General features: G+C 45.1%; 3 protein-coding genes across 6 annotated transcripts; 1 reads left to right on the top strand and 2 right to left on the bottom strand.

Moving 5' to 3' along the window:
- Positions 1 to 63: 63 nt before the first annotated feature.
- myoc (myocilin) lies at positions 64 to 8868 on the bottom strand. Its single transcript, XM_053430018.1, has 5 exons — positions 8150 to 8868; positions 4720 to 4785; positions 4544 to 4636; positions 1281 to 1492; positions 64 to 1199 (listed from the first exon to the last, which is right to left on the bottom strand). The coding sequence occupies exons 1-5, from the start codon at positions 8634 to 8636 to the stop codon at positions 618 to 620; spliced, it is 1440 nt and encodes a 479-aa protein (XP_053285993.1). The 5' UTR covers positions 8637 to 8868; the 3' UTR covers positions 64 to 617.
- Positions 8869 to 12574: 3706 nt separating this feature from the next.
- vamp4 (vesicle-associated membrane protein 4) lies at positions 12575 to 22899 on the bottom strand. Its single transcript, XM_053430017.1, has 8 exons — positions 22669 to 22899; positions 20533 to 20634; positions 18004 to 18050; positions 17753 to 17803; positions 16318 to 16418; positions 14237 to 14316; positions 14041 to 14092; positions 12575 to 13935 (listed from the first exon to the last, which is right to left on the bottom strand). Exons 2-8 carry the CDS (start codon positions 20596 to 20598, stop codon positions 13910 to 13912), a joined length of 423 nt encoding a protein of 140 aa, XP_053285992.1. The 5' UTR covers positions 20599 to 20634; positions 22669 to 22899; the 3' UTR covers positions 12575 to 13909.
- Positions 17652 to 24975, top strand: rangrf (RAN guanine nucleotide release factor). Of its 4 annotated transcripts, none has more exons than XM_053430013.1 (4): positions 17652 to 17845; positions 22582 to 22953; positions 23508 to 23686; positions 23863 to 24975. In XM_053430013.1, exon 4 carries the CDS (start codon positions 23865 to 23867, stop codon positions 24432 to 24434), a length of 570 nt encoding a protein of 189 aa, XP_053285988.1. In that variant the 5' UTR covers positions 17652 to 17845; positions 22582 to 22953; positions 23508 to 23686; positions 23863 to 23864; the 3' UTR covers positions 24435 to 24975. The 4 variants fall into 4 exon arrangements, with proteins under 4 accessions (XP_053285988.1, XP_053285989.1, XP_053285991.1 ...); XM_053430014.1 differs by adding an exon at positions 20154 to 20211 and having other exon boundaries at positions 22582 to 23686; XM_053430016.1 differs by having other exon boundaries at positions 22582 to 23682.
- Positions 24976 to 25073: the final 98 nt, after the last annotated feature.

Raw genomic sequence — 25073 nt, 5'->3', positions numbered from 1 at the left:
AAATGAAGTGGTTTTAATAGGCTATAATCTCTCAGGTGTAAAATGCCATAATAACCAGATTAATTTGTAATTTAGGAAGAAGTTTATTTCATCATGATTTTGAACATCAACAATGTACAAGTGCATGCAATAATCCATACTGAGTGAGTGAGCGAGCACTTTATTTAATAAAACAGGTGAAACATGGTACTGTGGTTGGGTTGTAAATCGTATGCTTTAATTATCCCACTTAGCTGCTGGTGTTAAACCATTCTCCATCTTTCAGACCTCAAATATAATGTGTACTTATATCTTCACAGAAAACAGAAAAACAATAATAATCTGACTCAAAGGCGGTACAAAAATAGTTCCTCTACCAACATATTTGTGGACTGTGCCACAGCAAGAGTCCTCCTGCTGAGAAAAAAGAAAGCAAACCTGCAGGGGGCGCTGCTTCTCAAACGTCTTCACTTCTTTGTGGATTCCAGTAGTTTAGCTCCTCTACATATTGGATACTGATGGTGTGTTGTCTTTCTAACTGCTGCTACCACACACACACGTTTGTCTCTAACGCTCTGAGTCTCTGAAGCAGGAACAGGTGAGCCGACGTCTCCTCTCAGCAGTCACCGGGGTCGGCCTCAGTTGACCTGCTTGCGACCCAGCCTGAGGTCGTAGGACACTATGTGGAAGTTGTCCCAGGCGAACAGCTTCCTCTGAGCCAGGCTGTAGTCGACCATGGAGTTGTAGTGGTACTTGTTCCTGAAGGGGATGGCTATGGTCTTTCCCTGGCTGGTGGCGGTGTCGTACATGTAGTTGATGACGGTGGTGGGTGCGGCGTAGCTGGACACGGTGTACATCTTCCCGCAGATGATGAAGGAGTTGGCCACAGAGGTCTTCCTGATGTTGGTCTCCCAGCTCTTCTTCACCTGCAGGGTGTTGGGGTCCAGCTGCGAGATCACGATGGCCCCTTTCGCTTTGCTGGTGGAGTAGACGGCCCACAGCCCCTGCTCGTCCACGGACAAGTCGATGTCCGTGTAGCCCCCCCATGAGTAGGGGTACTGGCCGTGGAAGCCGGCGTGGGGGAGGTCACGACGGGCTGCGGTGCTCTCAGAGGCGAGGTCGTAGCGGATGATGGTGCGGCTGCGGCGTCTCTGATAGTAGAGAGAGCCTCGGTACACAGTGGCCCCAGTGCTCTCCACCAGCTCGGGCAACAGCAGCACCTGTCACAGACAATAACCAGTTATGATCCAAGATCTTCTTGGCTTTTTCCCATGATAGAGTATGAGCCCTGTGAAACCCACCTTGGATGGAAAGCCTTTGGAGAGTTGTTCCATGTCTTCATACCCGAACAGCTGCCTGACATCAGTGCCGATGGCGTCGATGCGCCAGACCATGTTGGGTCCATAGGGGGAGACAGCCTCAGGGTCCTGCATCCAAACACCATATTTACCTGCTATGTTGTCGGCTTTCCTGTGAGTGACAGGCTCCCCGACTGAAACCAGCTCCCCACAACCTGTGAGCAGGAAGGAGAGGACATGTGAGATGGGGGAGGATATTAACAGATACAAAGTATTTTTGTTCAGACTAAACACGAGGGAAGTTTGAAAGGCCACACAGCAGCATACACAACAAAGACACGGATTAAGCAAAATTGCCCAGGATGTAAAGGGGCAAATTAAAGACGCTTCAGTTCAAGGTGATTCATTTTGAGCAAAGAATTTATTTAGATATTTATGATTTATTAAGATACATTTATTTATCCCAAACACATGCACAGGCACACTCATGCAGGTAGGGAAATTTAACCTCTGCTTTGAACCCATCTGGTGCAGGACACACAGAGCAGTGAGCAACCAACCGGTGAGCAGATGTTGGGGGGAGTAAGGTGCCTTGCTCAGGGGCACTAGAAAGGGTAGGGAGAATCCTCTTGGATTTTTGGACAGATCAATCCAGGTTCGTCTTTTTGTTTTTTCTCCATGGAGTCGAACCAGAGACCAACCAGAGACCTTTTCTGCCCATAGTCCAAGTTTCTGCCACTAGTCCACCGCCTCTCCATTTATGAATCGTTAAAATAAATAGCTAGACATAAGTTAACAAGGGGCAGAAACTGGAGTGACTCTCAGAGCGCAAACCTCCACCAAGGCCCAGTAATCTCCTTAAATTCAATCAAGCTGCACCAGTTTGCACACACCTCTAGATATCAGTTCCCTAAATGTGCCAGATTTTTTATATCAAGGAGTTCTTGAATTATTCTCATGGGAAATCATAGAAATTATGAAAAAAAACACCCTGGATCAGACCCCTGATATGGATCTGCACGGTATTTAACTGGATATACATTGACCCATAGTCATGGTAATCTGTCCAGCAGCTTTTGTGAAATCCTGTTTACAAACAAACCAACCAACAAACAAACTGACGTGGGTGTCGGAGGCTGAGCTGAACATAAGCGTTCGCTCAGGTTCATTGTCAAAGTCTGTGCATTTGGCGCTGTGTAGTTTACAGCTGTTTGTACACAGTGAACTCTAGGGGCAGCATTACTCCATACAGTCAATGAAAAGAAGGGATTAAAGGAAAATCACCGATCTAATTACGTACAAGTTCAAAATATTTAAATTGAATCAAAGAAATGACCCCTATCCTGGTGATTTATGAATCTACGGTGCTTCAGTACACAGAGACACTGACTGTTTTATTGTTGCCCAGCTGATACTGGGAACACACGACAAGACTAATGACTGTCCCAATGTGGGAAGCTGGGGAGGAGCTGCTAGGTTTGTTGTTTGTCACTGACTGGTCTGTTTCCCCTCTCAGTAATGATTTCCCGTGGCACAGCCGTCTGTGGTTCAGATCAGGGATCAGCTTATGGTCATGTGTCCCTGTGTTGTTATGAAGTTATTTAGGGTCGAAAATGAGTTATCGATCCTTAAGAAGCAGATCTTTCTTGAAATCATTCAGGGGGCTTCTGTTTTAAGGTGACTTCAGGACACAGTCAGTGGTCCTCGGGGGGGTAGGGTTAGGATCTACAGGTACATGTCTGTGGCTGAGGGACGATGGAGATCATGTGTGAGCTGATATGAGGTGTGATGATGTCAATGTTTCTCGTCATTGAAGCAGACAGGTCCAGAGATGCTGCCTGAAGTCTCTGATCACTTCAACTTTGTCTGAGGCGCCACCATCAGGGCAGCAGCTGCACTACGTCTCATCTCTGCTTCTCTAACTAGGAAAACGATAAGGCAGGCCGTATATTTACCACTTCCTAAAATACACCCTTGCTCTCAGGTCCAGGACGTAGCACCGGATTTAGGGTTAGATGGGAATATGTTTTATAAATACACCTATTACCATGGAGCTTCCGTGTGGCACAGCCTCATCAGAGATCATGTGACCTCACGTGGCGACTCCACATGTCCTTTAACGGTTGCCCAATCATTGAAACCTGCTGAAGAACCAGCCCATTTGGTAGTGTGAGCTTTAATGTGGCTTTTTTTTTTGGGGGGGGGGGGGGGACCTACCAGGGTCAAGGTTTAAGAGTGTGTGTGTATGTGGCTGACATCCTTGTTAGAGCCCATTTACGAGACATCCACAAAAACTCAGGGCGGCCCTCATACCTAGAAACTGGCACCACTCTGGTAGTCCCGGCCCAAATGCTGCAGTATTAATAGCAGTATTTGCTTTGAGGCTGTCAGCAGGGGGGGGATGAGTGTCATGTTTGCAGGGTCAGATAGCCAGAGAGGGAGGTGAGGGAGGTGGGGGAGAGGGGGAGAGGGGGCTGAGTGACAGCAGTATGAGCTGGCAAGACTCTGGAATTTCAAGGAACATCATAGTGTGCTACAGGATCTTGGCTCTTCTGACCATTTGAAAATCGGACAATCTGACATGTTTGAAATCGTCTTTCTTATTGTAACAAACAGCCTTCGGGTCTTCTACGTTTAAACATTTCTACGCTTTCTTTCTGCTATCGCCACCAACTGTCGGTCAGTGGAATAGCATGAAAGTGGCTGCAGGAAATATGTGTCAAATTGTCGTGTGTGTGAGCGTTGGTTTGTCAGGTTGCAGAATTACAATTTTTTTTCCGATTTCCATGAAAGTCAGGGAGAGTAAGGGAAGAACACGTCAAATCTGAGTGTGGATCCAGAATAAAAAAAAATGTACATTGTGCGACAAAGCGACTTTTGACATTTTCATGGATCTAGGTTTTAAAAAATCCCTATTTAAATAGAAAGAATCTAAATAGAAAGGGCCCATTCTAGGGTAAAGAGAACGACAATTCCTACAATTCAGAACATATCACACGGATTATTTTATATAAAATTTCTGCAAATAGATCCCTTTCACCTTGAAAAGTGAACAGTTTAATAAAATCCACGCAGAGTTATGCAGATATGTGTTCACTTAAATTGGCTTCAACAATTCACTGAGAACAATGGAAGTAGGCAGATTCCTCAAATGGTAGAAATCTTCATTAAAACCTCAACTTAGCTCATGGTCACTCTGACCTGATTAAGAATGAAACCATGGATATTAATGTATATCTCTTATGATAGTTTGAAATAGGGGTGACCTGTGTTGTCATCAGCGCCATCAGGAGCTGGCACCTCCGTCACCTCGGCCTTCAGCTCCTGGAAACCTGTTTGTCCAAACTGCCACGCTGAGTCTGAAACAGGGAGACACGGAGTGAGAGGGAAAGAAAAGAAAACAGTAAAGCTGAGGTGATTCTGCAGAAAAGATATATCCCACCTCTCAGACTGCTGCTGTCCCCCTGTCTGTTGGGCCGGGTCATCAGGTGAGACATCTGACTGGAGCCTAAACACACACAAACACACACACACACACAGGGTCATGATTCTCTACCACATCACTTATCACACAATAGTTTGCAGAGTGCTCCCAAACGTGGCTCTGACAGTAATGACAGCAGGAAACGGGACAGCAAGAAACAAATAGACCCGACTGGATTCCCAGCTGCTCTGGAGTCAGACAGTCGGTGGCCCCGACACACATACGACACACACACACACACACACACACGACACACTTGACACCTCATCCCACCCCGACACTGTCAACTTCCGATCTTCAAAACTTCAAACCAGACGTCTTCTTCTTCTTCTCCTCTAACACTGTCAGATATCACCTCTTTTTCTCCTCTTCTCTTCTCTCATTTCTCCTGATCTATGTCTTTTCTCTCCTTCTCCTTCAGGAAGTCATTACTGTGTCAAATATAAACAAACTGTAAAACACTGTGTGAAACACTGTCGGAAAACTACAAACTGTGAATATAAATAAGAATGGATCATTAAAATGGATGTGTGGTATGTGTTTGTGTTTGTGTGTCTGTGGGCGACTGTTAGTATGTGTGTGGCCACATGCCTGCCGTGGTCTGTGCAGTGTCTAGTGATTTCAGGTGGATAATGAGCCTCAATGGTGCAGATAACATTAAACGTTTGCATCTGGAGGCTGTTGCTGTTTCTCCCTGTTGATGAAGAGGAGGAGGGAGCTTTGGTAACGGAGCAGATGACAAACACCAGGAGAAAGTCGCTGTGAGTCTGTAGCAAACAGGAAAATACTTGTACAAGCCATAGGTGTGTGTTTATGTGTGTGCGTGCGTACATGTGTGTGCCATATGTGCCCTTTGTGTGGAGAGGAGAATATAAAGCTCACAGAACGGACAGATCCTGATTTCAATCGGTGGAGCGGTCGGTCTAATCAACCTCTGCTACCAGAGTTCAGTGGAGCTGTTGGCTCTCAGCTGGATCCGGTCCTAACCCTAACCCTAACCGGGCTGAAGCTCACTGCAGACAATGTTAATGTGGAGCGTAGAATCAACAGAGAGGCCATTTCATCCAAAAGGAGTCACGATAGATGGACGCCCTCGATCAGCTCGGTGATTGAGACATCACAGGAGTTCACTGAACATTATTTATGTCTCCCTCTGCTTCACGTTGAAAGAAAACATCTGAACGTCACGGTGAATTTCACTGAGTGTTGGGAGCAGGCTCGGCTCCAAGTTAACTTCACGTACTTCCTCTGAGACGAGAACTCTGATAATAAACTTCATTTGGACAGTGCAATTTTAGTTTTCAATTTTTAATTTTAAGTTTGAAAGACTTTTAGGCTGCTGGGCCATGATAACAGTCCTCCAGTGAAAACAATTCCAGTTAAATTTCCCTTTCAAATAACTTTTTCTTCTGTTCACTGTTCACCCTTGTCAGTATCGTGTCACAGTTTTAGTTTGTTGAGCTATGAAGCCCAGGTCTCCCTGAGAGGACAATGCACAGGTTTGTTGTCTTCTTACCTCCAAATGGACATTATGTTTTTGTGTTTGTTTGTTTGATATTTAACAGGATTACGCAAAAACTGCTCAACCAATTTCTATGGAGTTTGTGGAGAGGTGGGAAAGAAGCAGTGACATTTTGTTGTGGATCCAGGATTGTACATTTTTTTACTTTCTTTAACATTTTGAGATTTTAACTGACTCCTTGATTTCTCAGAGAATAGTTCAGGGATGGATGGAAAGGGTGCGAAATCTGATTTGGTTAGGGGACTGATATTTCTGAGTGTGTGAAATTTTATGCGAGAAAAATAAATAAGGGATGTGTTGGTATGAGCTCTACTGAGCAGGATTCCCACAAAATGTTCTGGAAGGATCTGTTAAAGTTTGGAGATAAACGGAACCAGGATTTCTTTTCACTTTCTTTAACATAGTCAGAGAGGGCGTTAACCTTGGCAGAGGTGTCTTCTCTCTAGTTGTTGTTTCAGTGTAAATGCTTTTCTTTGTCTTTTTACTTCTAAAGTCATAATATACTATAACAACTTATCAGATGGTAGACTTTGAGAAACAAGTCTTGTTTTCACAACAATTCAAACTCATCCTCACTCTTCAATATGACCTTTCATCTCCTCTCTGCTCTGGTACCGCACATCTTCCTCTGACTATGATCTGTTCTACATGTGTCTGTCACCCTGAAGGGCCCCCTCTGTGTATTTCTGTCTGCAGGTGCAAACATGAGGAGCTCAGCAGATAACCTGGAGTATGCAGGAGATGGGCTCTCCTAATGCACAATATTACCGGTGAATGGGGCGCTGGCAAAAAAAAAAGGATTTACTCCTGCCAGCAATCTTGACTTTTACAAGAAACATATTGTGAGAGCCAGGAGGGCTGGCTTAACTGAGAGAATCCAAGGAGCTGGTGACCCACAGGAGATGGTGGGGGAGAAGAGGAGCATGGAGGCTGATTAGACGGACGTTTGGCCACTGCAAACACACACCAGAGCTTAACCTCACTGGCTCCAGGATAACTCCTAACCTCTTTGGAGCCCTGATGGTTTTATGTTCTCAGACTCCAACCCCCACATTTCATCAGCCTTGACCCACCAGGCGTCATCAAAAGCCCCGAGGTGAGACTCGCCACTTGAAGGGTGTGCATCACGTTTCAGCTGCCCCTCCCCTCCCCGCCCCTCTCCCCCGGCCGGGTTATTCGCACCCTGCTCACCACGCGGAGGGAAACACCAGTCATAAACAAAGCAGGATCTGCTCATAAATACTGAGCTGACCCTCAATGGCCTGCCTCCATCACCCCTAAATGTAGGCGGGAAATGGGAAGCAGGGAAACCTGAGACAAGTGTCTCTGCAGTCTCATAGGGCAGCCAAGACATTAACTACACAAGTGGAACGCACACAAGCAGGTACATGTGTCATGAACACACAGTGTTCCCCCCTGCTTTTTCTTGTTTGTGGGTGGATATGGGGTCAGGAGGAATCTGAGCTTTACCACTGCACAGAAACAGACACACACACATACCTGGGACCCCCAAGCTATGCACTGGAGTTTTGTGTGGCTCTATACATGCATGGTATTCCATACATAGAGGACATTTATGTCATATCACTTCACTGCTCCAATTAATCCATTATCCTTTAGTCAGAGTCACAAACATATATTTCATTAGGGAGACAGTTGTTGGGACATGGAGTTCTATATCTTATTAACAAAGGATTAGGGCAGATTTTATATAACAATATATATATATATACATTTTATTTTATTTAGCTGTACACTTGAAATAATATAATATTTACAGTAAAACAAACTATTTCTTAATTATACATTTCATTAAGCATTGCACATTTTTGTAATAGCTGTAAGGTGTGTGGGTGTATTGCTCACCCGCAGCAGGTCTCATCGGGCCACTGTTCTGCAGAGATGGGCCGGGCGGCACTACGGGGGTCTGCAGAGGACAGGGTCTGCTCCTCAGCTTCTCCATCTCCCTCCTCATCTCCTCCATCCTGTGCTGCAGTGTCCCCAGCTCCCTCTCCAGACGCTCCTTCTCCCCCCGCAGCAGGTTCCTCTCCCCCGCAGCCCGGTCCAGCGCCTCCTGAAGCTCAGCCTGGGCCCTGGCCCCCGACGCCTGGGGAGCCCCGGTGTCCCCACCTGTCAGGCGGGACACCAGCCCCTCCAGCAGACCGAGTCTGGTCTTCAGGCCCTCCATTTCTGGGCCACTGGTCTGTGGGCAGGTGGACTCCGCAGGGCTGGGTACAGTGAAGGTGTACTGGCATCGCCCGCTGCGGTCGTTTCCCCTCCAGAGAGAAGCTCTGTCCTGTGCATCACCTCGCAGCAGAAGACCACACATACACAACAAGAGCAGGAGGAACATACCGGAGACTGTCCCTCAACACAGACTCAACCTGAAATTCAATGAACAATATTTTTAATGTCCAGACTTCTTTATTTCTCAGCTCAGAAATCTCTCAGGTGTCTCTCGTGCTCCTGCTGTTACGAGCTGCTTCCCTCCTCCCCTCTCTTGTTCGTCTCTCCTCAGTGGACAGGTTCTCCTAACACTGAGCTCCCCTCCGACAGCTCACAGATATTTATACAATCTGGAGGGGACGGACGGAGGGAAGCAGGGGAAGAGAGGAGAGGTGAAAGGGAGGGAGGGGAGCAGAGGAGAAGACTAAAGGGGGAGGGTGGGGATCAGAGGCAAGTGCGTGTGTAGGGGGGGGGGGGGGGGGGGGATGAAATAAGTAAAGTAAAAACATCACATTTTTACACAAATTTTAAGTGTGTTTAACTTTCTGCAAAACCACGTGTCTAGGATTTTAGAGTATGGCTTTTTATTTCAGCCCTCACCCCCTGCAATCTGCAATGTCTTCATCTATTTGTGTTTTATCTGTCAAAACACCCTGATATACACAATGCTGACCCATTTGTCCGAGGGGATATGGAGGACATTTGGCCCCGGCCTGGCAGGGTGAGCTGGGCCTCGTCGGATACGATTACCTCCTGAGGGGCCGGTGTCCTCTTTCGTGTTGGTAGGGGGCCTGAATGTGACACAAGCAGCCAAAAGGGCCCCCGCTACAAAGGGTCCGCGTTACGAGTCAATCAATGACCACACACCCGATCCACAACATAGACGTGGGCCCAGACTCAAGTCACCGCCGTTTCGAAATGTGTACTTAACACAACAGGATTGAGCTGTCGGGGGTCATCTGCATCTGCGCTCACTTCCTTCCACTTGCTGCCTGGATGGATCTGTGGGCCTCTCATCTCTTTGCTTTAACACTATATCACAGACAAGCTCGAACCGCAGCCTCCGAGGCCAATCCCGCAGTCATGTGATACATTGGATGAGCGCGTGTTTATTTTCAGAGAGGATGAAAGATTTGAAAGTGAGACGCTCTGTGATACACGCAAACCAGGCAGGTGCATCTTTCAAATCCCCGGCCTCACGTCTCTCAGCCTGCCTTCATATCCTGCCTCTTTGTTTGGGGCTCTCTGAATCTCGGCTCTGTGTCCCCTCGCTCTTGTGTGCGTTCAAACTCCTCAATCATCCACCACTGCTGACCCGCCAGGTCCCCCCCCGAGCCGTAAAACATCACCTGACGCAGATGCCTCACTCAAGAGAGGCCAGAGGGGGCAGAGGGGGGTTAGGGGGGGAGTGCGCACACTTCAAGGTGAAGTGTACACACTCTTGGAAACACACCTCTACTTGCAGGTTGATGCTCCTTCTGCCTCGTGTCTCTGCACATGTTTACCGGTGCCAGAGACATTCATCTGGGCGAAGTTAACTTGATGATTGGGAGGACAGAAAGACAAATGGATGAGTTTGATTTCCAAAACAGTAGTGTTGCAAACTCTCAAGGTGTGGACAAATCCTGTAACGGGAAATATCTTCAAGGGAGGGAGGAAGGTGAATGTGTGACACGTGTATAACATGATGGAATAGAGCTGTTGAAGAAGGAAAAGATGGAAAGAGAGAGCAAACCCACATGTAAACAGATATGGAGGCATAAAAGAAGAGTGAGGAAAGAAACACATGGGAAAGTAGGAGAAGTGAGGAAGAGGCTCAACTTCAAAGTGGGAATATTCGAGAAAAGGACGAGATGTGTTTAAAAATATCACAGTATCATGTGTAGATGGTCTGGAGATTTATTCTCCACTTCCTCTGGCTACTGACACATCCATCGCTCTGTGTGTGCGATCAACAGTCTCCTCTGGACAGGGTGTGTGGGAGACTGACTAATGCTGGTTGGCACGTTGTCCGCTCTTCTCAATTGAGAGTTTATTTCACTTTAATATGACTCATATAACCACTGCTATGCCCGGAATCTGAAGTCATCCAGCATGAGCTCCTACCAGAGGATCAAAACATCCTCTGCTGCCAGTGCGGGTGTGTCAGCAGAGGCAGGGGGGATAAAAATGTCTCATGGTGTACAGAAATACAGCTCGGCATGACAGGGAATGATTCATTTTCCTTTTGCTTGAGGATGGACAAAGTCCTGACCAGAATCAAACTCTATCTCTTTTCAGGTAAATTTTATAATAGATTTTAGGATTTTTTGTTGACTTTTAAGGCCAGTTCTCGAGTTCCACCTAAGCCCAGTCGTAACCTGAGGTTCTCAGCTAAGGCCCTGCTCACCATTCCACAGTCTCGGCTGAGGACCAAGGGTGATCGGGCCGTTTCTGTTAAAGGACCCCGACTCTGTGGAACACTCTCCCTGAGGAGATCCGTCTGAATCCCTCTTAACGACACCGTTTTACAAGTTCACTTTCTCATGACCTCCTAGGATTATTTTGAACAACCTTTTAACCTTTAGCTATGCAAAAAAAGCTATATTATTATTATGATTCATATTTATATTCATATTTTATTTATTTTCTGCCTCTGATCTAAGTGACTGAATTTTATGTGCTCTTATGTTTGTTATTTTTTGCCTTAAATTCTAACTCGTAAAGTGCATTTTAAGAGGTGTTGTATAAATAAAGTGCACTATTATATTAAATGCTGTCTGTGAGAGCTGTAACACTTTCCAGCTGCTTGTCCAACCAGGACTTCAATTATCAGAGTCAAAAATGCATCAGTAAAAAGCCTCACATGGTCAAACAGACATTAAAACTATGTACATTATATTAAAGGCATAACTACAGCATTATGATTAAACGCAAGAACAAAAACCTTCCAGCCACTGTTCTCCTACCCAGAATACACCAGTCCTGTCACAAAGAGCCTTGTTCCTATAATTTCAGGGCAGATTGATTGTTTAACTTTAAACGTCACTTTAAATATCAAGGGTGCTTATGGGACAGTATTCTCACAAATCTTAGATTGGATTCAGTCGTTCACCAGAATCTGGCTACTGGAGGACACTCCCTGAAAATATAGGTAAAGAAGTCCCCATCCTTAATGAAACACAGTGTAAGTTGAGTTACTGGTCACTTTCATTATAGTTATATATATACAGTAGTAGTTTGAGTTACATGCACTCTATAGATTTATAGTGGATGTGTTGTTGAAGGGGGTTTGTGCAAAGCATTTAAATGTTTGACCAGATTTCTGCTTCTTGGATATCGTCTCTCTAATGAGCAGCTAATGCCAGGGGCCCTGTAAACGTGCAGGGAAATTAACAAATAGTCCCAAAACTAATCCTGCACTGTCTCTGATGGAACGTACAGTTCCATGAAATGGATATGATGAAGTCCACAGGCCCAACCAGGACGATACTACCTGATGTCACTGAGCAGGACTCAGCTAACCAATGGCATCAAGGCTACATCTGCACTTGCAAGCTCTGAAAGAGATGACATGACCTCCTTATGGTAAAAGCTGCAATAAATCCGGCACCTCCTGCCACGTGCAGCCGCAATGAGTGCGGGCTGGAAAGCCATCTGCCTTAGATCAATGGAGAAGTAAAAGAACTGTGTGGTTTTATGATCGACTCCCTCAGAAGGGTTGTGCGGCGGTGGCAGAGCTGTCGCAGTGCGTCTCCTGTCCTGTGAGGACGAGAGCCGCGCGTCTGTCAGAACAATAACTCTTCTCGGGTCCTGCAACTTTAGTGCCATCTTGGGACTCCGCGCTGTCAGTGAAATAACAGAGCAATAAAACGGTCGGCTAATGAGAAGAGATAAAAGAAAGGGGAGAGAAAGTCTTAGCGGTCCAACGTGGATGGATGGCATGACCATTAGTTTTTCCCTCTTCAACTCCAGTCATCCATCTTTCCATCAACCCCACTTACTCCTCGGTTTCCTCTCCAGTTTTCCACTGATTCCTCTCAAAGTTCTTTTGTGATTCGGTCAATTATTTCCAAACACGACCAGTGCCTTTTAAAACCAATTTATTTCAGAGCAGAAATTATCGATATACCACAGTCTTCCAATGCAATGCCAGAATATTGTACATCATTACAGAATCAATATTTACAGCTAAAATAAATTACATACAAAAAATAAAATGACAATGTAGCTTAATTTTATTATACAATTAATCAACCCAGACACAAAGTGTGTGTTTCACAGTTTTAAACTTGCAGCACTTAAAAACAACCTAAACGTGACAGTACACAGAGACAAAGTGTCCCGTCTGCGGCGATGGGAACACCAGCGTCCGTACCAAGCTCCACACTGAGCGGCCGGCAGACACAGGAAACGTAAAAATGGCGAAAAAAGAAGCCGTACTAAAATTACCGAAATAAAAGCATCAGTGAGAGACGGTTTAATGTCACTCGCAGGAGAGTAGGACAGCCTAATGAAACCGGCCCAGTGCTCAGCAGGAGGGGGAAGGTGAGAGGTGGCTAAGAGACATTCATAACCCGGATGTTTTGGTTTAACATGGTCCTGTTGTACAGTACAACAGACTTTGAGGAGGAATGTGGAAAGGAGAACTTTTGGAGACAAGAATAATGTTGATTAAAAAGAAGCCACCTTTGACTGAGCAGATGAACCTCAGATGTTCCTGCCTGGTGTCAACACAGAGAAATGTAATTGTGTTCACAAAATCTTCCCTTTAAACGTTCTCCTCGTCCGTTTTGGACAAAGAGAACACAGAGAGAATCATGGGTGGACATCTGAGATTCATCTGGTCGATGTTACGGTGTCTTTGTACCAGGCTGCTGCAGCAGATTCAGACCAGCTAAACTAAGAAGAGACGGTTGGCATGAATTACCTGCCTTTACAGTATATATATCTATATGATGTAATATACAGGACCTGGAGTTTCCCTGCTTTCAACGCAAAGCCAGGTTCTGACAGACATGTGATATGTATCATGGAATGGAACGATCCTTCTGATTGACTAGAGCTCTGAGAGTCATTCTTTTCTCCCCCACTGCATTAAAATATCTCCCCCCTTTTCTTACCCGCTGTGTTCCCTTTCTGTAGCAAAGTTTCAAGCCAGGGATCTAACGGAGCCTTAGTGCTGATCTCACAGCAGTCTTTGGTGGCAAAGCCAACGGTAAGATCTGTACTAAGGGCAAGTCGAGGTCAGACCCTTGAGGGTACACAGGCTAATACTGGGGAGGGTTATGGGTGGTTGGCTGGCCCCCCCTAGCAGGAGTGGAGGACTGTGTGCAGAGGAGAGGAAGTGTGGTGGAGGTGGGAGAGGTGGGAGAAGGAGCGAGGAAGACGAAGGTTCTCCCCTGAACTCCTCCTCAGACATTAGCGATATCGCAGGATCACCGGTACTGAAAGAGAAAACGATACAGAGAGAATATTTACTGTGAAGTTCAGCACATTAAGTCATTATGAACACTGCTGGGGGGGGGGGGGGGGTTTGGTCTCATACTCACTGATGATGATGAGCAGGAGAGCGACCACGACCAAGGCAATAATCATCTTCATCTGTCGGAGAAATCATGCCCATTAAACACAAACCCTTTAGAATACTAAACATCTCTGACAGTGCAACACAACACAACTAAAATCCAAAGGGAGATATGATGACAGTCACACACACACACGCACACACACACACACACAGCCCACCTTCATGTCTCTCCACCACATCCTCCTGTGCATCTGTTTGGCTCGGCTACTGAAGGCAGACGCATTGTCCGATAGGCTCTCTGGAGAATCACATGAACGCAGGAGAGATAGGAACACGCGAGGAGAGAGAGAAAGAAAAAGCAGAAGAGAGACCAAAGTGAACAATAAACAAGCTATTGTTTGCAGTTTGATGTTATAAATGAGGTTACTCGAGCTGTGTGGCCCTGTGCTGTGCGTGTGCAGTTATTATAATGTGTTAAAGTTACGTAAGGCTTCTGGTGAAGATTTAAACGTTAACTCTGTTGACGTTAACAGCACGATGCCAAATTTACACCCAGTGGAGGAAAAACACATTTCCTCCGGCTTCCTCCCTTCTGTCCTCGCTCCAAACTGCTCGTGCACGCCCCTCTGTCTTCTGTGTCTTGGATACTGTTGTTAACTTGATGTTTATTCATGTTAACAGGAACATTGAGGCTCCCTAGCGTGCGGCGTCCTACTTGTCCAAGCCCCTGTCCCCCTTTTAGACCCTTTGTGTCTGTCATCTGTGTGCGGTTTCCTCGGCCATGTGCCTTTTAACGACCTGTCGCTACTACAAAGAGAAGCACGCAGACGGGACCTCTGAGAAGATGCTTGTTAATCGGGGGGAATTTAACAGTTAACAGTTTACCTGTAAACGGCTCAGAGGGGCAGACTGCACACGTCAATCACATGATATTGTATACTCGTATAAAATCTACTGTTAAGAGCTGCATGTACTGCAGAGACACACACAAACCACACGTGTTCCAGATGAGTATCATTATCTCAGTTGGCTGGACAACAAGCCTAATCTCTTCATCAGTGGAGGAGAAAGAGAAGAAGACCTGTGTGTGTGTGTGTGTGTGTGTGTGTGTGTGTGTGTGTGTGTAAAAAGTTGTGTAACAGGGTGACTCTAACAGGTTTCACACACATGCTTGATATACACCAAGTGAAAAAAGTGGAGCTGTGTGAATGAGAACGCTTTCAGACACACACAACCTGGTAAAACACTAAACCTGGTGTGTAAGCAACTGCTCTCACACACACAAAAATTCCTGCTCCACCAAAGTTGTCCAGGTTGTTTAAAAGTGTTACTACTCCTGGATACGTATTTGTACCTCAAATTTTTGACAAATATTACACAATGTAAATGAGGTGCGAAAATGTTTACTTCCACCAGGGAGGTTGTGTTACTCCTGTCCGGTTGTCGGTTGGTTGGTTTGTCAGATTACGCAAAAACTACTGAATGAATTTTCACAAAACCTGGTGAACGAATCATAAATTGGTCAAGAAAGGACCAATACGATTTGGGGTGGATCTTGAATTTGTAAATCTTTCTTTAATACTACGAGATAGGGTGCTTTTTGCCATTTTAATACATTTCCCAGGGAATCATTTATGGGTCTTGGTGGGGAAAAAAATCAGTCACAGCTTGGTTGAATTTAAGGAGAATGTTCTTCTCCAATATCATGATTTGACAGTTGGACTGTTTGGACTGTTGCTCAGACACAAGACATCTTGTTAGTTGCAGCGTGTGTTTGAGCCTCTGCTCAACTACTTTTGGTGATTAAGTTAAAGAACAATAAAATCCAAATGCATCAATCACCTCAGCCAGAACATGCTGTATCCTCTTGGGCTCAAAATATTTAATGCAAATAGTTGATCATTTGTCTGGGCTTGTTTCAATTTGGTCTTTTCTCTTGCATAAAGTTTCTTTATATGAAAATATTTAAGTGTATCTCACATACAGGCAGGTTTGAGATCAGCCACTGATTTGAAATTACATTATAATCAAGTGGATTCCTCACATTTAGGATCACTAGGCATCATTAACTTGTGTTTGTCTTTTAAATTGGATGCACATTGCACAAATGTCGCTATTAACAAGTGTAAATTTCCCATGACAATGCTCACATGAGGTGAGATTAATGATCCGTAGAGCCATGTGCAAACCATGTGTATGCTACCTGTGGAGTTTTTGCTGGTGTCGTTTTACTTTGCAAATCAAAAAAGCACTTGTTTTGCCCATGCAGACACACACACACTGCACAGGTGAGACTTACCCGACTTGTCCTGCAGGTCGTCGAGACGTTCGCCCCTCTCGATCACTTTTGAGATGTTCTCCTGCATCACATCGATCACTTCATCAACCTGCGACTGCACCCTATGGACACGAGTTGGCGTGAGACCGAATCGTAAATAATGGATATAAATCATGAAACGGGAAATGTGCCAAATTTGTCAATAATTTGTGCTCTTTTCCAAAGCTCCAGCTAAAGCCTTGGCCCGGCAGAGGCATTACAATTTTTGGGTTGTCTGGTCATCCCATTCTCATGAAACCAACCTTTCAGGCATTTTCTCAAATTTGGCACAAACATTCTCTTTCATTCGATTTTTTGGGGGGTCAAAGGTCAAGGTCACGGAGCTTACATCCATCCCATTGTGGAGAACTCGATACATCAGTAAGGCCTACTGGGAATTTCACTACATCTGGCACGAATAGAAGTTGAAAAAACAAGTATTAACTGAAGCCTTCTTACGCTAATGCCCTTAATATTGCACCTTTTATTAAATTGATTAAAAGTCGACACTGCATTTATTACACGAGTCTGGTCAGACATGGGCCTAAACTGCAGTTTGTCCTGCCAAAGTTCTGGATTTGGTTTGTTATGGTTCGCAGCACAGAGCACCTGTTTTTCCAGCAATATCCTCCCCTCTACATCTAACCTTGTCCAGCTGGTGGGCAATAAAAAGCCTGTCAGATGATTTTCAGCCTTACATTGACCCGTCTGAAAAATCTGCTCTATTGCTTTATTCACGCAACTCATACCTGAGCGTGGCATGACCAGGGCATATTAGCCTTCTGTCGATCTTATTTGAAAGTAACCTTGAGCAGGAGTTGTTTGAGGGATGCAGGGTCAGCAGGGTTTGTTTACTCCAACAGAAAGTCACATTTTCCACTATCATTCCACTGATTGTCAGAGATGGACTTCAGCTTTGTATTAGAAACATGAATATACACAGCCATAGTAAATATTGACATCAGGACGTGGGGGACAGCTGCCACAAACACAAATTAACTATTTTGAGGGACCTGACCTCAAAGGTTCACACACACAGAGGTGAGGAGCATGAGACAACCCTGGAATCAGTAATGCCTGGCACTAACAACAACGACAAATTGTAAAGTATGAAGAGAGCGTGGAGAAACAAATCTGGATGCCAGACTGTCTCAACAATGACCTCCTCTGTTCTCCTGCTTGTCTGCAACTGCAGTTTAATGTGGAAACAGACTGCAGTGGGACTGGGGTTGTCCTGGGAAGGTTACACAATAACCTGCACATGACGGCCTCTCTTACACAATATGCTAATAACTACGACTTCTGGTAAACACGCTGAACCACGGTTACATAACACCAACACCAAATTTAATGAGCGCTGGTTAAACAGCTCTGACCTCTGGCTTTTTGCTGTAATGGGGAATGTGTTTGTACTTACTGCTTGATTTTGTCACTTTGAGGTCCAAACCTGGGTCCTGTGGGGCCTCTCCTGGAAAACACACATCAACGAAGCCAAGGTTACCAACTGAATGTAGGAACTTTCAACTTTACTCTACTCTGCTATGTAGTGTTACTCGGTAATACTGCTGTCACAAATTGTGTTTAATTGTGACTCTGCTGTGTAAAATGTACTTTACATATCTATTGTTGGTCTAATAAGCTCAGTGTCCGAAAACAATTCATCCTTACAAAAAGAAGTCTTCCTCCTCGTCAGAGTCCTCTTCCAGCAGGTTCCTCTGTAAAAGAGGAAAAGGTCACAGGTCAAACAAGGATCAACTCTGGATATTAATATTTTTCAGAGGACGTCTTGTGACGAGAGCAGGGACGGTGGCTTCACTGCAGAATCAAGCTTTTTCTGCTGTTCTGAGATCAGTATCTGTGTAAGAACTGTGAACAACCAAAACATTTCCACTGGTTTTTAGAAAGTTGTGTTTGTCTGACACCAACTTTGTATTTCGGGGGTAATGACCCTGCCACCAACACTATGTCATTGATTCCATTGCTGTGGATAAACACTTTAAAAACAAATGGCCATAATTAAGTGTTTTATAGCTGGAAATGTTTCCCATCAAGTTCAGGCCAGTTCCAGAACCAGAATGTAGAGAGTACATTCCTGGCACTCGCAACTGGTGCTGCTGACTGGCAGACATGAAACTGATGTGCCATTCAGATGATGTGCAGATAGGGTCCAAATGCACTATTATTATTGTAGTGCACTTAAGATATGATGACTACCAATAAAGTTCTGCTGTTGTGCTTGCCAGGGCTCAATATAATCCAACCTTCTTCTGCTGGCTGAGACACCTGAACATCTCATTCTGACAAGGACACTCAGTTTGCTGAAATTCCAAAATGCATCTTCAGATTCAGGTATAAGAAAAGACAGATCTCCGTGATCTTAAAAGGAGATTATCAGACAGGAGAAAGAGTGAGGACAGCTGCATTAAATTCTCACAGGAGGAGACAGTTAGGAGTCTGTTTTTCATTGGATAGTTGTAGGCAGGATTATATTCCCTGATACTGGGAAGGAATGGTCTGCATTTTTACGAGATCATATTGAAGGACGGCAGCAGACATTGCGTGTCTACAGTGTGTTGCTCCATGTGTTCTGGAGCATTTATCACATTTGAAAGACAGGACGCAGGAGAAGTTTAGACGCTGGAAGTCCTTGATGCTGGAGTCTTTCACAAAGTCAGCAGATCCTTGTTGTTAAGCCATTTTCAGACATTGACCGTGGTGCAGCACTGCACGCAGGAGGCGACACATAATGCATTAACTACACTGTTTCTGTTTACCACTCAAATTTTGTTGTCTGTATAAGTCGACATCCTTATTTGTGTCTTCTGTGTTATGACACCTCTTTTTCGTCATGAGATATTTGTATTCTCTTGGGGGTATCAACACAGCAATTTTCTCAAAGTGAATCCTCCGGAGACTTTTCTTCAGTGTGGGATCACTCAAACATTCTCCGTAGTTCTTAGTAGAGAGCTGGAAGGAGAAACTCTAGAGAATGTCCATTGTAAAAGATTTTAGGGGATTATCTGGAGTGCAGTTCTTGTCTAAAAGCAGCTTCAGTTATATCCAAAACCATCTGTCATGGTATTCATCTTCTATCCTACATGACACTCAGCACGGTGGAAACCCCATGGACGCCGCCATGCCAACATAGGCCTTTATTTTCTTGTAAATACACGGCCATCTGCAAAGAACGCTGAGGGGATGGGGGCCACATGATCATAAGGAACTTTATAAGCTGAGGCACTAATAGTCTCCTTCTGTGTGATTTCTTACTTTCGGTCTAAGATGGGCAACGTGAAGGGAACTGTTAGCTATTATCAGAGGACAGGGGGGGTGGAGCACTAAAGGAGAAGCAGGTTAGGTGGAAGGGATCATTTTGTTCTCCCCCGTAAGCTTACCTTTGATCCCACTTCAACACGAGAGTAAACAAGATGCCATAGAGGAAACAAATGATGGTATAAAGTAAAGAATGAGCGAGAGGACAAAGCGGGGTGGAGGTGGGTGATCGCTTTGATTATCTCCAGACATTTGGCCAAGGGAATTCTTCACGTTACCATCCATGAATTCCCCAACCTCCTCCACTCCCTTTTATTCTCTCCTTTACTCTCCCCTCAGTTATTCCACTAGTATTAGTCTGGTGAACCAAATATCTTACGGCAAAATTCTGCATTTCTATCTGTTTGGACATTTAAAAAGAAATCTCACATCAATGTACTTGCACTTATTGTGTAAAAGGAATCAATGCCTTCATTATTTTTGCAGAGATCCTCAGCTGGACTGTTTTTCAACACAGCTGACTGTCCGTTTCTAAACATATTCAGAAATCACCCCTGTGTCCTGATGATGGTGTTGAACTAAGTCTTGGCTGTGTTCAGAAAGGTATGAGCCAGATGACGTGGGTTTAAATACGTGTGTAATACTTCAAAATCTACTGGTTGTCTTTAACTGACGCAAACACTAAGCTGCAGCTGGCCCATTTGTAGAGGATTTTAGAATCCAGGGTGTTTATACAAACCCTGCCGAATGTGTCCTGATTGGGCAACACTTCTGACACACCCACCAAATGAGAGAAAGCATGCTTCGGAGACTGCTGCACACTCTGTTTGAGCAAACATGTTGTTCAACCCACAGACCGGAGAAAATGGTGAAATACGTTTTGAGATGAAACATGGCCCCGCCCTCCCTTCACGTGCGTCTCACCCTCTCACTGCGGATAGATCCCGTGACCTCGTCATCATTCAGGTGTCTTTTAAACTTGGGGGGCATGGTGGCTTCAGGCTGCTCCTCCTGATCTGGCTCCCTCTGGAGGACAGGAGGAAAAGATTTGTTAAAGTCTGTGACATTGTAAAGCAGAGAACCAAAACAGACAGTGCATTGAGCCTGCTGAACAAAAGCACTTTACTATTGGCAGGTGGAAGTAAGTAATCCGAGTTGCAGGCATAACTGCAACCAGACCGCGGCTGGGAGCAGAACAACAACAAAATTCATTCACATACTAATGATTGCATAAAGGAGTCTGGTCATTCTCAAGCAATATGAGGACTCTGGCCCTAACTCGGCCTGTTAGACTGTCTGACTTTGTTATTAGTCACAGTGAGGATTTCTTTCATTTCCTCGGAAGACTTACTTTCAAATGGAACATGTTTAAAAAACATCACTTTCTGTGAAAAACAGTTTAATATCTTGTCAGTTAAAAATACAGAAGTCTTGATTTCTCATGTATCTGCTGTCAGCCGTCTGTAAGTCTCACTCTCTACCGTATGAAAGGAAATGTCATCACTGCTCAGCGTCTTTGAGTGAAAAACCCGACAATGTCGGCTGTGGAAAACATAATGTTCTTCCATCTGTACCCCCTTGAGTTTGTGTTGGTGTGTTACATGTTCCAAACAATGTGACACAACACAGCAGGGACTCTGGCCCTATTCAGACCTGGTATTACCATGTGTCCTGAGAGATCTGATGGGACCTGAAGTGGACAGCGCTAACTACATGTGTTCACACCTGGCATCTGCATCTGCCTCCTGTTTCCATTTGTGAATGGATCTTACTTTCCCACTCTATATACAATTAATCATTTGTTGTCACAAAGATCAAATGATGTTGTTTTTACTCAGGCTCAGTTTACAGATGGGCATGTGGTCAATGTGTGTGTGTGTGTGTGTGACATGAGTGAGCAAGACAGAGAGGTGAAGAGAGAGAGGGGGGGGGGGGGGGGTCAGGAGTGGTTAAATTAATCTTGTACAGCTCAAATATGATGGCAGATAATACTATAAACGACACTATCAATCATTATGTGGTGATCAGTGTTGATACTGTGGCCAAAAAACAATCAAAGTATGGACACTGAAAAGAGTATAAACGTGTTTATTGTGAAAGTGCCGGGGGGGGTCAGACGACCTCAGCTGAGTGGACGGCCCTTCAGATGTGGCCCAGGATGCATTTGCGTTCACAGAGCCAAATAATGTGGCCACATGTTTCCCAGACCACCTCGGAATGTGGTTTTGTATGATTGAATCTCAGGACATATTGAGGACGCATTTGGGTGCGTTGTGTGTTTGTGTGTGCTCATCCGGACGGATGTTAATACCAGATTTGAACGAGGTCCCAGTGACGCTAAACTGAATAATGATCCTCAGCTCCTGCTTTATTACTCATGGGGGGGAACATTGCAGATATACTCTCTCTCTCTCTCTCTCTCTCTCTCTCTCTCTCTCTCTCTCTCTCTCTCTCTCAGCAACAATGCAACTAATACCATTGAATCCAGTTCAGTCTGACACTGGGGTTTTCAGCAGCGTCCTTGTCTGGCACTGCTGAAGGAAAAAGGCCTTTCAGAGGAAGTGTCCAGTAAACAGCAGAGAGGAGGACTGAACCAGTGGCAGCATGAAGACAAACACAGACACAGAAAGAAAAAAGGCCAAGTGGGACTTTAGAAAACCAGTCAAGGAGAGAAGTTAAGTCAGAAACATGTCATAACAAAATAAAGGAGGACAGTTATACAGATGCTACTGAATGAATGTGGGAAGATCCTGCTGCGTTAGAAAGAACCCCCCCCTGCGAGGAGCTGGGAGTGACAGTGAAGCTGACATCTATGGAATGATCACATCGCAGTTAGCTAGCTTAGCTGCCTGTTAGCTTGAGCTACAGAGCAAATACTGAGGCTCGCCCACTCCAGCCCTCTGCCACACCACAGTGATAAACGCGAACCTTTGCTAATGTAGCTAACTAACAACTCACTCTGTGCTGTTTCAGACAGGCCGCCTGGTTCACTGTCAAGCCTAGCTACCCGGCCAAGCTACCCGGCCAAGCTAAGCTAAGGATGCTAACGTGGCTAATTACCTGCTGCTTTCCTACAAGATCCGAAGCTCGGTGTTTAGCACAGAGACTCTGGTGCTGGTCCGGTGAGGCTCCGCGGCGTCAAAGCGTCTTTTACAGGTTGATCTCATTCATTTCACGCGCTGCCCGGACGACGAGGCTGGATTATCACCATGGATGCTAGCGCTTGGCTTATCCCTCTCTCTGGCTCAGCCTGGATCAGCTGACCGGGAACCACACACAGCTGGAGGAGGAGAGGGATCCAGATGTTTGACAGCGTGGGGAATTATTAGGATTATTATGATGAAGGTGATTATTATTTGCCAAAAGAATGTTCATCAAACCATTTTTAAGCTTCACCGCAACCAATTACAAGATCAACTCAAGTAGTCTAATATGAAATTATGTTAGTACATCACTCTCAGGGAAACCTCTATTTCTGTATAAATACTTTTACTTGTGTCAAAATTGGACAATTGATTTGATTTAATGTATCTTCACCCATACAATAAAATGTGGAAACAACTGAAGAGGTAGTTTATGATTATAAAACCATACAAATCTTACGGAGAGCAATGCATGATTACCTCAGATCCAAATCCATATGCATATATTTTTGTTTTTCTTTCTAAATATACAGATAGGCGTCATTTGGGACTACAAAACAATCTAGTCAATAGCATTGAAACTTTGAGTGCATTATTTGCTCCCAACCCTTTTTTACTTATTTCTTATATATTTATATCGCTTTATCTAAACGTCTGTGCTCTATACAAGTGTTTTGTATATATAAAATGTCGGCACAAGGACCAAACAACTCAAATTTCTCTAACCTTGAGCCCTTGAAACTGTTGTTTTGTAAGCTTCATGCTTCACACTGGGGTTTGCGACCCACCACTTGAGAACCACTGGTCCAAAGCAACATCCACTCTTGGTCTGTAGGGGGCAGCATTACGCTCTTTAGGCCACAATATTCCGGAAACTCTGAAGAAGAAGAAAAGCAACAGCCCGAAGAAGGAAAGAAGAACAACGTGACAAGTCGGTAAGACCCGGATCTGTGTGTATCACGCTGTTTAACAGCTACTTAACAGCTACTTGTTGTATTTCTAGACTTATCATATAAACCGGGGATAGGGTTAGGGTTAGTGACAGCAGGAAGTTGAAAGCAGACCAGTGTCGGTGGTTGTTTGTACAGATCCCCTCACTGTCCTCACACAGAGATGCAGGGAGCGGAGCAGCCTCATCCTCTGTTTGGAGGAGCACTGTCAGCAGTCATCCCCCACACCGCCACAGACATCAGCGAGCTGAGGGAGATCCCGGACAACCAGGAGGTGTTCGCCCACACTCACACCGACCAGAGCCTCATAGTGGAGCTGGTGGAGTACCAGGCCCAGGTGGCAGACCCGGACTCCGCCAGGTATCACTTTGAGGACATCGCAGGCAGCAACAAAGCTCTGGAGGCGGGGGCCTGTGCGGTGATCAGTGTTGTGGCTCTGCCCAAATCGGACCTGTCCCTGTCCCAGTGCAGCTCAGCCTGGATGCTGACGGGGACGCAGAGTGTGTCCAAGTTCAACGAGGAGGCGAGGAACGTGGTGACCCTTCACCTGGGTGTGTTCCGCCTGCCTCAGTTCTCCACAGACGTCCTGATCACCTTCAATGACCCGCAGAGCATCAGCCCTGACAGCACCAGTGCAGCAGCTCTGGAGACACACAAACTGCTGTGGAGCCTGCAGGACTTTCAGCGCTTGTTGCAGACTCTGACTCTGCACAACCCCGGGCTGTTTGAATAGAACCACTGGCAGCCTCACCTGATATCATTCAGTCTATCTCTGTGATACCAGTGTGCTACATTCAAACCCACCAGGACTGTGCTTATCCTGGGGCCCCATGATAAACAGACCTGTGGGACGCTCTTGAGTCTCAGCCCAGAAGACTTGAAAGCAGTCCTTCCTCTGCCCTGACACACACAAATACACATTCTGTTCCACCTCTGACTTTGTCGTACATTGAAAATGAACTGAAAAAAACAAATGATCACACAACGTGAAGTTATTTCTATCATAATACATTTTAGAAGAAAAGAAAAGGACTATTCCATTATTTTTGGATGGCCTGAGTAAGGCTTATTCATAATTTGAATGAGTTTAGAAATTCCCTGCAGACATGCAGATTCTCCACTTTTGTCTTCCAACACTTGAGATAAGATGATATGACCTTTATTGATCCTCCGTAGAGGAAATTCACAATCGACGCAGCAGCAAATGTAGTAAAAATAAAAATGGAAAATATGAAAATAAATACAAACCTGTTCTTCTAAATGTGCCAAGCAAAGATTGGGATCCATTTTGTGAAATTTCTCCATTTCTTTGTAATATATAATACGATATGTGCAGCACTTTTCCCTTTAGACAGCCCTTTGCCCCCCGAGC

Source organism: Pleuronectes platessa, chromosome 9 (genome assembly GCF_947347685.1).
Source record: "Pleuronectes platessa chromosome 9, fPlePla1.1, whole genome shotgun sequence".
In the NCBI taxonomy this organism is placed as follows: domain Eukaryota; kingdom Metazoa; phylum Chordata; class Actinopteri; order Pleuronectiformes; family Pleuronectidae; genus Pleuronectes; species Pleuronectes platessa.
Note: the sequence above shows the minus strand (reverse complement) of the source record. Positions and strands in the feature narration are given on the sequence as shown.